Below are 13,963 nucleotides of genomic sequence, written 5' to 3' on the forward strand. Positions count from 1 at the left end.
GATAGGAAACTTCGTCCAAGACTTGCTGCCCTATTTTATATTTTTTTCCACGGTTAAGGTGTTCGGATCAGTTTACGCGCACTTTAACTAATCTCTTTTCTGATCAGGTCAAAGATAGGCCATTTACGCCGAAACTAGAGAATTTATAAGGAATTATTTTCCCGCGATCTGACCCCAAAAATCGAACCCTAATCAATTGTGTGAAGAGAAAATCCACCAACCAACCCGACTAAGCTTCGGGCTTTGCGCAACAAACATCAAGCGTATGGAACTACCGCAAATTTTGTGCCTATCTTTGTTGTCCTTTTTCTTAAACTGATGATTGATTGGGAAAAACAGAAAGGCAACTTCTCTCCACGATGAGGTAATGAACCTAGCTTACTCCAAGGAAGCTTCTTCTTATTAGAATCTTATGTGTGAAGCATGTCACCAAACGTACACTGCAAATTTGTAGTGAATCCCCACGCAAAGATAATATTATTTCTACGTGAGGATTCTTTCGATAACTCGACTCTTTGGGGGTCAATCCGTCATTCACATATATGCAGAGGCCCAATTAAAATCGGGTAAAATTCACTATAGATTGACCTAATGAAGGAGTTAATAGGACGCAGGTAGATGTCGAACTCCAAGCGTACGGCTTCCTGAAGCGTTGATCATCAAGTGACTATCACTTTGCCAACCTTTAGGGTTTTCTCGTTGTTGGCATGGTACACTTGGATCACTAAGACCAGTTACAGTTTAATTAAGTTATTTAATTTGCTTGACGAGAAAGATGAAAGGGTAAGATTACAATACACATCATTTATTTGGGTGTGTATCATATGCACCTCCAAAATGTTTTGAATTATAGAGAAAATGTTGCGAATCGTATTGCTAAAAAGATGTGAATCGTATAGATGTTACGAGATACACCAAAATGTTATGAATCATAATGAAAATGTTACGAATTGTATTGCTGAAAGGTTCTGAATTATAGAATAAAAGTTACGAAACACACTAAAATGTTATGAATAAATCATAAAATTGGTGCATATGGTACACCCAAATAAGAGTATGTATTAGAGACTTTCCCGAGACGAAATTAACATCATTCAGTCCCTTTTTTTTTTGACATGTTTCATTAGTCAGATATAAATCAGCATGGTGCATGTGCACATATCATGCTAGTGCAAAAGTATTTTTTTTTAAAAATAATTACAAGTGTCCGAACCATTTATGCGCACATTTTTTTTTTTTTAATATGGATGTGGACAGTCAACATATTTAACCAATATGATGATTACTATATTATGTGGCAAACTGGCAATCTCTAGTGGGATAGCATACATACTGATGATCGATGGTTATAATGATACCTTCATTTAGCTTCTTAAATTTCTTTTCTTTTCCTTTCTAAATATCACAAAGGTCCAGGTTGTTCAGCATTTTTGTTTGTCGCCTAACAGACTACCCTCATTCACTTCCAATTTTCGGGAAGTTTCGGGGGGAAACTTAACTTTGTTGAACTGTAACAGGACTGTATTGAAATTCGGTCCCGCTAATAGGTGCTCCGGGCAATACTTTAGGTACAATAAATATACCTAAACTCATGAGTTGTGTTCATAGGTAATACTCACAAATCATTATTTATGGCCACTATTTTCTAAACTACCTATAAATGTTTGCAATACCTTTTTTTAATGACAGTGCTATCCTCATTTAATTTCTTTTTAAAAATGGCAAATGCAAATAAATGGACTGCGTACAAATGGCACCGGAATGGCAAATGCAAATAACCACACAAGAATCCGTCCGATCAACGCTTGATGGCAAATGCCGCGGGATTCAACCGTACAACAAAAATAAAAATTAAAGTTGCATAGTAACCGTACAAAACTCAGGTGAGATAACCAAAAAAAAAAAAAAAAAGGACCAAAACTCCAATTTCTAATACTCCACACAAAATATAGGATTCAATCCTATGTTACTCGAAGTGGTTTTGTAAAACATGAAAGCCTCCTTTTCACTGAGAAAACATTGTCCGAATTCTGTATTTTTCACTAAATTGTTCATCTCTTCGACACTTTCACCGGATTCTTTCCAAATAACTCAAAACAAAGATATGAAAATGAAAATAAGAAAAAGTTCATACCTTTATAATTTGTCCTCAGGAAAGAGAATTAACGAGCGAACACTAGGTATGTATGTATTTTTTTTTTCCGTTTGAAATAGGTGGTCAGGGAAACTAAAAGAGGTACGTATAATGCTCCACCTAAACCTGCTCTTTTGAGAATTGTTTCTTATGGAACAAGAAACTGGCGCCAAGTTTCCATAGGAAGAGTCACGTGGTCAATTGATTAGATTTCCCCCAGAACAGTAATTATTTTTCTCAACTTAAACAGGGAAGAATAAGAAGAGTCATATGGTAATCATTCAAAATATTGTTTGACTTCTTTTAATGGGGTGCTTTATATTCTCAATGTAATTATTAGTAGATGTTGGAATGAGTATAAGAAAATACTCCCTCCGTCCCATAATGTTTGGCATTTTCAAGAATGCGTGTCATTTTTAAATTGCATATATTTTTCAATCTATAATGTTTTAGGCAATTTTTTGAACTTTGTATAATAGAACAAATTAAACTCTATCAAACAAGATCCATATTGCTTATAAAAAAATATTATAAATTAAAAAATATTGTTAATTTTTTCATAAGGCTGGAATAATGAAAGTGCCAAACATTATGGGACGGAGGAAATATAATTAAAGCATTTAAAGAATTCTAAACTTGTGCCCTAAACTTATGCCTCAAAGGCACCTTGTAGCATTTGTCATTCAAATTTAACCACTGGTATATCTCTCTCTCCCAGAGATTCAAATTGTGACTAGAGAGCTTTAACTACCAACTCAAACAACCCATTTATGCGAGACATTTTTGGGTATCCATTGGCAATCCCAACTGTTCAAACGTTTGGATGGTTCAGATTTATTCTCTTTCTCTCTCCTCACACCACCACTCTCCCCTCTTTTTTCTTTCTCTAAACTCCGGACCATCAAAAACACATTTAGATGTCTGAAATTACCAACGGGTATCACGTGTGTGGTACCCACCCAGCAGTACCCAAAAACTTCTCCATTCATGGATACAGTCAAAGATTTAGAAGCACTGGTAAACATTCAATTAAGTCGACTGTCTACATCTGATTCTGATCTGGCTCTAGTAATCATGAATACTTACATAAATATGTATAAACGCGCTTATTAAGTTAATTGCCATTCTCTCTCTCTCTCTCTCTCTCTCTCTCTCTCTCTATATGTTGAAGCACCTGTACTTGCGGTTGTCACGTACGTGTAGTCCATGCAAAAAAAGGAAACACGCAAAAACTCTCAAGGAAAATTCCACGAAATTTCAAACATCATCCAAAAACCCACCCCATTGTCCTATATAAACTCTCAACACCCTCCATGCCCACAGAGATCTAGAGAGAGAAACCAAAGGAATAGAGAGACAGAGAGAGAATTTTGTATCTCTATCTCTTTTTGTTTACAATGGGCTCACTGGAACACTTGGATTTGGAAAACGGGGAATTGCTGAAAAAGGGTAAGGAGGAGAACTTGGCGGTGGGCCGGACGGCCCAGAACATTTCGGCCTCGCTGGTCCGGAAGAAGTCGGATCCGATGCTGGTGTCCAAGGTCCGGTTCCAGATGGTTCGGGTTTTTCTGGCTAATATTCAAGAAGTGATACTTGGGACCAAGCTTTGTTTGCTCTTCCCTGCCATTCCTTTGGCAATCCTTGCTGAGTGCTATGAGTTTGGAAGAGTGAGTGGTTTGCCATTTTTGTTTTCCGAAAATAAATATTTTAAAATTCTGTTCTTCGAAATAGAAACTAGTTTTGGAAAATTTGAAGGAAATGGTTTGGAAATTTTTTTTATAAAAAAATTGGGTATTTCTCGAAAAATAAAGAATCCGAATTGAGTTTCAAAATTAGTTCCCGTTTCACTAAGAAAAATAAGTACTTATTTTTTAAATTAAAAGTAATGTATTATGAGAGAATGACCTGTTTCTAAATCAAAAAATAATTACTTAAAAAATAAGAACCTTAACGGAACAGAGCTACATGTCCGATGGATTTCGTTTTCCGAAAAGGGTTTTCGAAATAATAATTACTCCCGCAATTTCATAATGATTGTAACGCTCCAAGCAACCACTGGCCTAATGGTTTGATTTTGATTCACAAGCCATATCGTATAACTCAAAAACTTAAGCCTAAGATACTAGTAATAGCCCACAAAGTCATATTGCATGACCCAAAAACTTAAGCCTAAGATACTAGTAAAGCCCACAAGATTTGTTATATGCCAAGATCATTCATGTAGATTTTCGATATGGTACGGGTTATTACAATCTTTCCAATTTTATTTAGGTTGAGCACTAGAGTCACCACAACTTCACCCAAGTTTTTTCCCCAAGAACCAAAAGTCACCACAGCATTATCCGGGTTTTTTCTCTGGCCTAAGCCCACACAACACACGGTCGTGTACACGGGTTGCTCTGATACCATTTGTAACGCTCATATAAATCACTGGCCTAACCTAGATTTTGATCTACAAGCCACACCATATTACCTAAAAGTTTAAGCCCAAGCTACTAGTAGTAGCTCACAAGGTTTCTTATATGCTCAAAATCATCCATCATCCATGTAGACTTCAGAGATGAGACAAGTTTGTAACAATAATAGTCCATTGTGAAAAGTCTTTTGAAATACAAAATTAAAATACTTCCACTTATACTAATGTTCATGTCAGTTTAAAGAAGATATCCAACAATGTTGTTTTCTGCTAATTAATGATTTTCTCATTTCTTTCTTGTTTAATGTTAATCAAGCAGCCTTGGGTTTTTGCTCTGAGTTTAATGGGGCTCACTCCGCTTGCTGAAAGGGTCAGCTTTTTAACAGAGTAAGAATGTCATTTTGTCTATTTATTGGAGATACGTCAAGTCTATTTGGATTTATAATGGCCGGAACAAAACAGAAAAGGGAAAGAGGATAAAAAAAAAATAGAATCAAATAGCTAATTTCCTTATCATACGCCCACCACTTACCTTACCTTCCCTGGAAGAGTTTTTTGAACCATTGATAGTCTATTTGTTGAGCGGTAAAATTGAGTTGTGGACGTGCATCGCTGTTTTCTTATGAAGATTGAAGAGTCATATCGCTGTTTTTTTATGAAGACCGAAGAGTCATATATGAAAGAAATTATGTGTTTTTACGATCCTCTTATTTTCTATTAATTCTAGAACTCAAGGTCTTTTCAAATAACATTAGTGTTAGTTCCACAGACTTTCTAACAAGTATTTGTTTTTCTCTCTTTTATATTGTTCCCATTGACAAAAACTGAAGACAAATTGCATACTACACTGGTCCAACAGGTACTTTTTCTCTCACTTTCTCATTCTTGGAAAACTATAATTGGATTAACAAATTTTTTTTTCTATCGGCCAAATAAGCATATGTAGATTAATTTACTTTCAATCACATTTTCGACAATTGATTTTTGAAGTGTGGAATTTGCAGTTGGAGGGCTACTTAATGCAACATGTGGGAATGCCACAGAGCTGATAATTGCATTATTTGCTCTTTACCAAGGGAAAATCCATGTGGTGAAATACTCTCTTTTTGGCTCTATCCTCTCAAACCTCCTCCTTGTTCTTGGCTCCTCTCTCTTCTGTGGAGGATTGGCAAACCTCAAAAAGGAACAAAGATTTGACAAAGTAAGATAACCCGTCTCTAAAATTACTACTTATAATTTCACGGTAGCGATTTTCACACTCGTTTTTTTCTTTGTTTGTTATGCGAACGTACAAAATTACCCTTTCATCGGTTTACTTTTTACGCCTCAAAAGATAATGTTTACTTTTTACGCCTCAAAAGATAATGTGGTCAATTCATATCATTTTACGCCTCAAAAGATAATGTGGTCAATTCATATCATATGAATAAGAACCCAAAAATTAAGTACAAATGGTAAGAAAAGGAGTGTGAAAACGGATTTCCAACCCCCCCTCCTTTTTTTTTTCAAACTAGGGTTTCCCTTTTATAATAATTTGATGGGTATTCTTTTGTTTTTTGTTTTTTAATTTTAACAGAAGCAGAGTGATGTGAACATGCTCCTTCTATTGCTTGGGTTGCTTTGCCTGCTGCTGCCATTGATGTTCAGATATGCTGTTGAACCGGGCTCGCTAGCGGCCGGTTCAATTCTTCACTTGTCCAGAGCAAGCAGCATAATGATGCTTCTTGCATACTTTGCCTATCTCTTCTTCCAACTGAAAACCCACAGGCAATTGTTTGAAACCAATGAGGTAATGGTCCAATCCACTTGGAAAATATGCTCAGAATCGGAAAATTGAAAAATATGTTCAGAATTTGGAAATTTAGAAAATATGTTTTTCAGAATCTTCATATTGCAGTGCGACATCACTATATTCAATCTGGTGGAGTACTGTGACTGTTAGCTTGATCACTAACAAAAACAATACTGTCAGCGTAGCTTTCCGGGCACTTCTTTTGAATAGATTTTGGGTTAGTAAAATGTCATGCAAATATAAAAGCTAAACAAAATTTCTGTTAAATGTGGTCATTCATTTTCAAACCAAAAATCAAAAAGATGAATCTTGATTTGAAAAAACATATTAGTACCGCATATGCATTTTCCCTTGATGAAAACAAGGTCACCTAAGTGCTAAAACTGAATGATTTCTGGTGGGGAATGGGCAGGAGGCGGATGACAGTGATGATGGGCTGATTTCTGAAGAGAAGGCTGTGATTGGATTTTGGAGTGCATTTGTTTGGTTGGCTGGCATGACTGTTGTCATTGCTTTGTTATCTGAGTACATTGTGGATACTATTGAGGTATCTATCTTTTTATAAAAGCATTCATAATCTTCTTAAATCTTCCTCATAAACAGGCATATTCTTAAAATATTCCTCGTAAATCTGGACCATTAGATTGCTGAACGGACGGCTCAGAGGGTGCACAGCATCACCCCGATTCATTAGTTAGTCGTAAAACTGGCCATAAAGCATTCATTCTTAATGGAAATTATTGTCTTCTGAAATAGGCTACTTCAGATTCATGGGGAATTTCAGTTAGCTTTATAAGTGTAATATTGCTACCAATAGTGGGGAATGCCGCAGAACATGCTGGATCAATCATATTTGCTTTCAAGAACAAGTTGGTATGACACAACATATATATGTACTCATTGACCTATTATTATTGTTAATCTTAATTAGAAGATTTAATTATCCCTTTGAATTTTTGGTAATTAATTTTGTATTTCACGCAGGATATAACATTGGGTGTTGCTCTGGGCTCTGCAGCTCAGATTTCAATGTTTGTGGTGAGATTTCAAATTAATAAACAAAACCCCAAGAGAAATTGATCATTTAGTTCCACCCACAAATTTTAAGTGGTCTTAATCATTTAATTTCAGGTTCCCTTGTGTGTGATTGTTGCATGGATACTGGGTGTCCATATGGATCTTGACTTCAGCCTCCTAGAGACTGGTTCCCTGGGTTTTTCAATTATCCTCACAGCCTTCACTCTCCAGGTTTTTATTTACTCTTCTCCAGGTTGAATTGTATTAACGAGATTACGCTAGATTGCTAGTCGTTGCCTAATAACGCAACACACGCTAGGAAAACCATACTCTATACCGAACGCAATTGAAATGTATCTCTACATATAACTGAAAACTAAAATCAAGATTTTCTGATTTTTGCAGGATGGAACCTCACATTACATGAAAGGGATTGTTCTGTGTCTTTGTTATGCAGTTATTGGCGCGTGCTTTTTTGTCCACCAAATTGTACTTGGTAAGTGCATGCATATAGCAAATTTCGAAACAGCATAGTCCAAAAGCTTTTTTAACAGAAGACGGCATTACTTGAAGATTTCCAAGCTGTTAATAACTTATTTGTGTTCTCTGTCTTTTCATGGCAGATCAAAATGTTGCCTCTGGAGCTTTTGCCGCTTAATCGGCTACTTCTTCCTTATTGATTCCCGGTTAAATATTATCCAGTGCGGTATGGTCATTCGTTCATTCAATTAGGCGTCTCGATTCCGGAGACTAACACAAGGAATTGTTGATTTGTATGTTGAGGACTTGTGGTGCATGGAATTCAAAAGCAGCGGATAAGGAGATGAACTCCCCTTGATTTGTACTTGGGTTTTGGTTGGTGGTATTGGCAATAAAATGTAATGGCATTGGAGATATGTACTCATAGCCTGTGTTGAGGTACATGCCATTACTTCATCTGTTTGTAATAATTTGATCAGAAATAAACAAAGCTGATCATTTTGGATTTGAATTTTTTTTTTCCCGCTAGCTCGGCTATTCTCAAACATCTTTATTTTTGGAAAATTATCTTTTTTTGTCTGGTGAGAGTTGGACAAGTGGTAGATGTGAAAGAAATATTATGAAGAAGGTAAGAGAATCTGCATTCCAAAAGTATGTATAGGTGCTTCTAGTACTTCTGTAACCTCACGAGTTGGCTAGCTGGCTGGTAGCATTATGAAAAGAAAGAATCCCCATACAACTCGGGACACAACTGCATGTATCCGGAGCCGTTCAATATACCGTAGGTGTGGTACCGTAGGTGTGGTGGCCATGTGCATCCAACGACTCTGGTCTAGCATTGCTCATTACACTAATAATACCTTTGGTTGAGAAATTATTTTTCATGTTGCTTAATGTGACAGATATATAACTAACTAGGTTTTCAAGCATATGGAGAATGTTTCGTTAGATGTCACAGCTGCAAAGACAAACTGAAACAAGGTGTCGGACAGTTGATCGATCCCATATGCATGGACCATTGACATTCTTATCTTCACATTGAAAAATATATACTTCAATTTGGATATTCAAGTGGTCATATATATAGTACGAAATTATATAATGCTTCAGTTGCAAAATGTCAACACAGCTCATGAATAATATGATTCAAGTTGTTGTATAAATACTTGGATTTATTCATTCCAGAGTGGTGATTAATTTCTCAAATTGCCAGTTTTAAAGTGGAAATGCCAGCACTGAGCTGACTAGAGTGTTTTCCAAACTAGTAACTACCCAATTGCCTCAATTTGCATAATGTAAACATTCTCGAGAGGAATAAGGAGGTGATCTCGCCTCTCTGTGATTCTAACGTGGTCAACGGGTATAGGACAATAAGGGTGTGAAACAAGAGAGAAGAAATATTGTATTGAGTTCAATAATAAACTGTACAATGAGGTTTCTATTTATATAAGGTGAGAAGCCTAACTATGAAAAGAAAATCAACCCAATTACAATCAAATCATAATCAATTACAATAATAAGAGATCAAAAGAATTATATAAAATCATAATCGTATTCATATCATATCTGCATGATATGATTACGATGTTATATGTTTTGATATTCTAACATCCTTCTCAAAGAAATCTATCGCCTATTGGTTTTAAGTTGGAACTCTTCAAGAAATCTAACATGGTATAAGAACTAGGTCTTGGGTGGCCTCACCTCTCGTTGGAAAGTCTTTGTCGTCCGAGTCAATTGCCTCATCTCATCAATTCATACCTCCATGTGTATTTGGGTTACACGAGTCAAAATCTCCTGATTTCCTTAATTCGTACCTCCACGTGCATCCGGTTGCACGTGAAGGAGAGTGTTAGACTTAATCCCACATCGTTCATCCAAACTTGATTAATAAAATCTAGATGTTACTCCACCTATTGTTAATTGATTTTAGGTTATATAGAACCCTCTAAGAAATCTAACAATGGAGTTCCATGATTATATGTTAACCGGAATCATACCCACAAACTAGGTCGAAATCTGATCCCCATGTACACATTAGTTTCCAACATAATTTGATAAAGAAGGATTCTAGAGTGCTTGAGATCAAGGGAAAAAAGGCCAACTCTTGCAGCGCAAGTTCAAAGTACGGTGATAACGTAGATAGTATAGGGTAAATTACATTAAACCCTCTCAACTATGACCCATTTTCACTTTACCACCATAATGCTTAAAACTCAACACTTAACTCCCTTTCTTGTAATGGAAGAGGACGGTCCGGTTTGCCCTTTTGTGGGCCTTTCCCTTAGGTCCACTTTGATGATCCAAGCAGTTCACATTTTAGAGATCGTCGAAAACATTTGTCCCACCAAACAACAGTTTCATCAGACACCGCTTGATAAAATTTCATAATGCATTTGTGTTGAGATAAATGGGTTAAATGAGTTCTGATTTGCTGTTGTAATCTTTTTATGTTCTTAGACAAATATGTTCCGAAATCTTATTAAACGATATCCAATCAACCTAATTTTTGCGTGGTTAATATTTTAGGTGAGCTCTAAAATGTAAATGGTTTGGATTCTCAAAGTGAACCCAGAAAAGGCTCACAAACAGACAAATTAGATGGTCAAGAGGAGCTCATCCCTAATGTAATTTACCCATAACATATGCTACTATTTAAAGGAAAATGGTAAAGTTGTCTCGTAGGAATGGAACAACGACGTGTGGCTTGCTTGCAACGCACGTTTACTTCCCCCCATTCATTTAATTGTTTTGTAGTGCAAAACAAGTGTTGAAAGTTGAATGATAAAAAGAATTAGGGTTTAATTAATTCAGTCTGTCCCTATCAGTATGCCTGCATCTAGCTTTGAAACGTAGCTAGAAATCGTATTTTAGGGGCACTTGTTCGTCTTTTATTTTACTAATTTTTTTTCGTATTAGGTTCATCTTTTATTATTCCTTCTAATTCTAACCCAAATGTCACCAGTGATCACAACATGCAGGCCCGATCACCTGCCTCCCGTTGGTGTTCTCTTCCGTGTTCTGTCCAATCCTATTGGTTCGCATATTTTTTATGCTGACATAGATGACTCTGTGAACGCAACAAAATTCAAGCAAACAAAGAAGAGAAGATTTAAGAGGGGCAGATTGATACAAACTCGTGGGTAGAATTCACCCTTAAAAATTGGTTTACGAGAGAAGGGTGTCCGAAAGCTTATATACACTAGGCCAAGCCCATGCTTAGGCGATGTGAGACTTTCGGTTCGTAACACAGATGATCTCAATTTCAATGAATTTCCACTTGCCAAGTGGGTGCACTCATAACCATATCATCGAAAAGAAAATATATGGTGGCATAATTTTGATGGCCAGGGTGTTTGATATGGTGGTATTTGATTCCTCGTAGGTTTGTCCCTAGCTAGTCCAAATGGCTAGCGGTTGGTTGATGTTGTAGCTTTGGCTTTTGGTTAATTAATAAAATCAAATCTACTAAAAAACCAAAAAAACTACTTATATTAACTATCAGTATTTTTTAAATCATGAAGGACGAAATTGAATTCCTCCCTTGAACTAAGGGGCATTACCATGTGGTATGAAATTGGTGTTAGAATGTTGTTAGGTTGCTTTTAGTCCTCTTTTTAGAAATGTGAACACACTATCATTTTCACACGGGACCGCGCTTTCGGAATACATGCCCATTGGACAACTAATCTTCCAAAACACCGGTCAAATAATACCTTTTGTGGTCATCTCATCTCTAATGTGATGGATTACACCTTCTACGACATTATATATTCACTTTTGCAGGGGACAACACTTTCGGAGTTTGAATATGATAATTGGGTCACATGACACCTTTCGTAGTCGCCCCACCTCTAATGTGATGGATTGCATCTTTTACGACATTATATATTCACTTATAATTAGTTCGACCAATAAAAATGTGGCAACAGACACAATATATATATAGCTGGTCACCAGGGATGAATTGAGAGACAGACCTGGGCCAGAGAATCCAATTAAGTCTGTCCCAATGGGAGTGGAAATAAGCAATGGAGCAGAAGCTCCAAATGTTGCAGTTATCTTTGGAGCAACTGGGCTAGTAGGCAAGGAACTTGTCAAGAAGCTGCTCTCAAAATCTAGGTGGAAGGTTTATGGCATAGCCAGAAAACCTGAAATCAAGCCCACCCAAAATCCCAATTACCATTTAATCTCATGTGACCTCCTCAACCCTTTAGAAACCCAGCAAAGGCTGTCTTCTCTCCAAGAAGTAACTCACCTTTTCTGGGTCACATGGGCAAGCCAATTCCCCTTGGACAGCCAAGAATGCTATGAGCAGAACAAGGCCATGCTGTCCAATGCCTTGAATGCCATCCTCCCAAGAACCAATTCGCTGAAGCATTTGTCCCTCCAGACGGGGGCTCATCATTATGTGTCGTTGCAAGGCCCTTCCAGCGGAAAAGAAGTTCGTTTCTACCATGAAGACAGTCCCAGAGCGAGTGGAGATTTCAACTTCTACTACGCCTTGGAGGACTTGGCGAAGGAGAGGTTAGGGGGAAAAGTGGCGTGGTCGGTCCACAGGCCTGGTGTGATAATGGGGAATTCAACTAGGACTGTGTTCAATTTTATGGGCAGTTTGTGCATATACGGTACTATTTGCAAGTACTTGAATCTTCCTTTCGTGTTTGGAGGGACAAGGGAGTGCTGGGAAGAGACGTATATTGACGGATCGGATGCTGGGTTAGTGGCAGAACAGCACATTTGGGCTGCTACTAATGAGGAGACATATTCAACCGATGGTCAGGCCTTCAATGCGATCAACGGGCCGAGTTTGATGTGGAAGGACATATGGCCAGCCATTGGCTTGAAATTCGGGTTGGAAACGCCAACAGACATGTTTTCCCCAGATTTTGTCTTCTCGGCGGAGTTGTCTGACAAGGCGGGCGTCTGGGAGGAGATTGTGGAGAGGGAGGGGCTGGTCCAGACCGCGATGGAGGATTTGGCGAACTGGGGATTCCTGGACATGCTGTTCCGGTGCCCGGTGAAAATGCTGGGGAGTCGAGAGAAAGCCGACCGGATGGGGTGCGCATTGAGATGCGATACGTTGAATTCCGTGATGCATTGGATTGATAACATGAGAGAAGAGAAGCTGATTCCGTGAAACTGAAGTTTGACTTGGGAGCTAGGGAGAAGAGAGGGAAGAAGATCCGTTTTGACTGCGATGTTTTAGTTTTAAGGAATGTTGAGGCCTTGTTCCCTACATTGTTGTCCCCTTATTTTACTCATCTTGTATTCAAGTAGCAGAAAGACTAAGTTGTGTTCTGTCCTCCTTTTCCCAAATCCTGCCTTTTTTTATGCTGAAGTAGGGGAGTTTATTTTGACTTTATCTTTAGCCTTATGTTACTCTTTGTCCTGTAACTTTTCAAGTATTTGAATAGGTAATCTGGACTATCGATTTTCAAATTCCGGATAATTTCTGGGTACCTTGAACTCCTTTTCCCTTTGTGCCAGCAATTCTACAGATCCTGCCTCCAAAACAATTACAATTGACTTATATAAATGATGATGTTGATATAGCAGTTGAGACTACATCAGGCTAACCACATCTACTGACATCTCAACTATCTATACATAGATACACACTTGTCTTCTTTTTTGCTCTTATTGAGGGAAAATATCAGCATGCTGTGGCTATAATCCCAAAAATAGTACTAACAAAGATGTGCCATCTCAAATTGCCAATTAGTCACCTTTTATTGCTGTAGTAATATTGAAGATACAAAGAGGGGCTGCCGCCTCACCCCACCCCACCCCACCCCTCCATCACTGGCCGTCCACTCCCTGCTATGATGGGTTGTTGTGCCGCTTGTTGAGATCCTCCGGCAAATAAGCCCCTGGAACCGGAGCAGCGGTTTGTCCGGTGACATGATACGGCTGTGGTTGTGTTTCTTCCTTCTCTCTCTCTCTCTCCAGATCTGTCCCTCCCTGAGTTTGGTGCTCCGCGTCGATGGCACCAATCGTTCGCGTGCAGTCCACCTATGTGCTCTCTTTTCCAATCTTCCTCACCATGCGAGTTTTGTCGGCGTTATCAGGCCGACCCAACCTTGTCGTTTGGGTGTCTCTTGTTCGAACCTTGACAAGATTG

At 38.0% G+C, this 13,963-nt stretch overlaps 2 protein-coding genes across 2 annotated transcripts; both read left to right on the top strand.

Moving 5' to 3' along the window:
- Positions 1 to 3,455: 3,455 nt before the first annotated feature.
- LOC131314314 (vacuolar cation/proton exchanger 3-like) lies at positions 3,456 to 8,350 on the top strand. Its single transcript, XM_058342861.1, has 11 exons — positions 3,456 to 3,801; positions 4,870 to 4,937; positions 5,381 to 5,409; positions 5,555 to 5,751; positions 6,127 to 6,339; positions 6,755 to 6,889; positions 7,099 to 7,215; positions 7,327 to 7,380; positions 7,474 to 7,590; positions 7,765 to 7,855; positions 7,983 to 8,350. The coding sequence occupies exons 1-11, from the start codon at positions 3,532 to 3,534 to the stop codon at positions 8,015 to 8,017; spliced, it is 1,326 nt and encodes a 441-aa protein (XP_058198844.1). The 5' UTR covers positions 3,456 to 3,531; the 3' UTR covers positions 8,018 to 8,350.
- Positions 8,351 to 11,825: 3,475 nt separating this feature from the next.
- LOC131314315 ((S)-8-oxocitronellyl enol synthase CYC2) lies at positions 11,826 to 13,284 on the top strand. The gene has a single exon (XM_058342862.1). It carries the CDS (start codon positions 11,852 to 11,854, stop codon positions 12,977 to 12,979), a length of 1,128 nt encoding a protein of 375 aa, XP_058198845.1. The 5' UTR covers positions 11,826 to 11,851; the 3' UTR covers positions 12,980 to 13,284.
- Positions 13,285 to 13,963: the final 679 nt, after the last annotated feature.

Source organism: Rhododendron vialii, chromosome 13a (assembly GCF_030253575.1).
Source record: "Rhododendron vialii isolate Sample 1 chromosome 13a, ASM3025357v1".
Taxonomy (NCBI): Eukaryota; Viridiplantae; Streptophyta; class Magnoliopsida; order Ericales; family Ericaceae; genus Rhododendron; species Rhododendron vialii.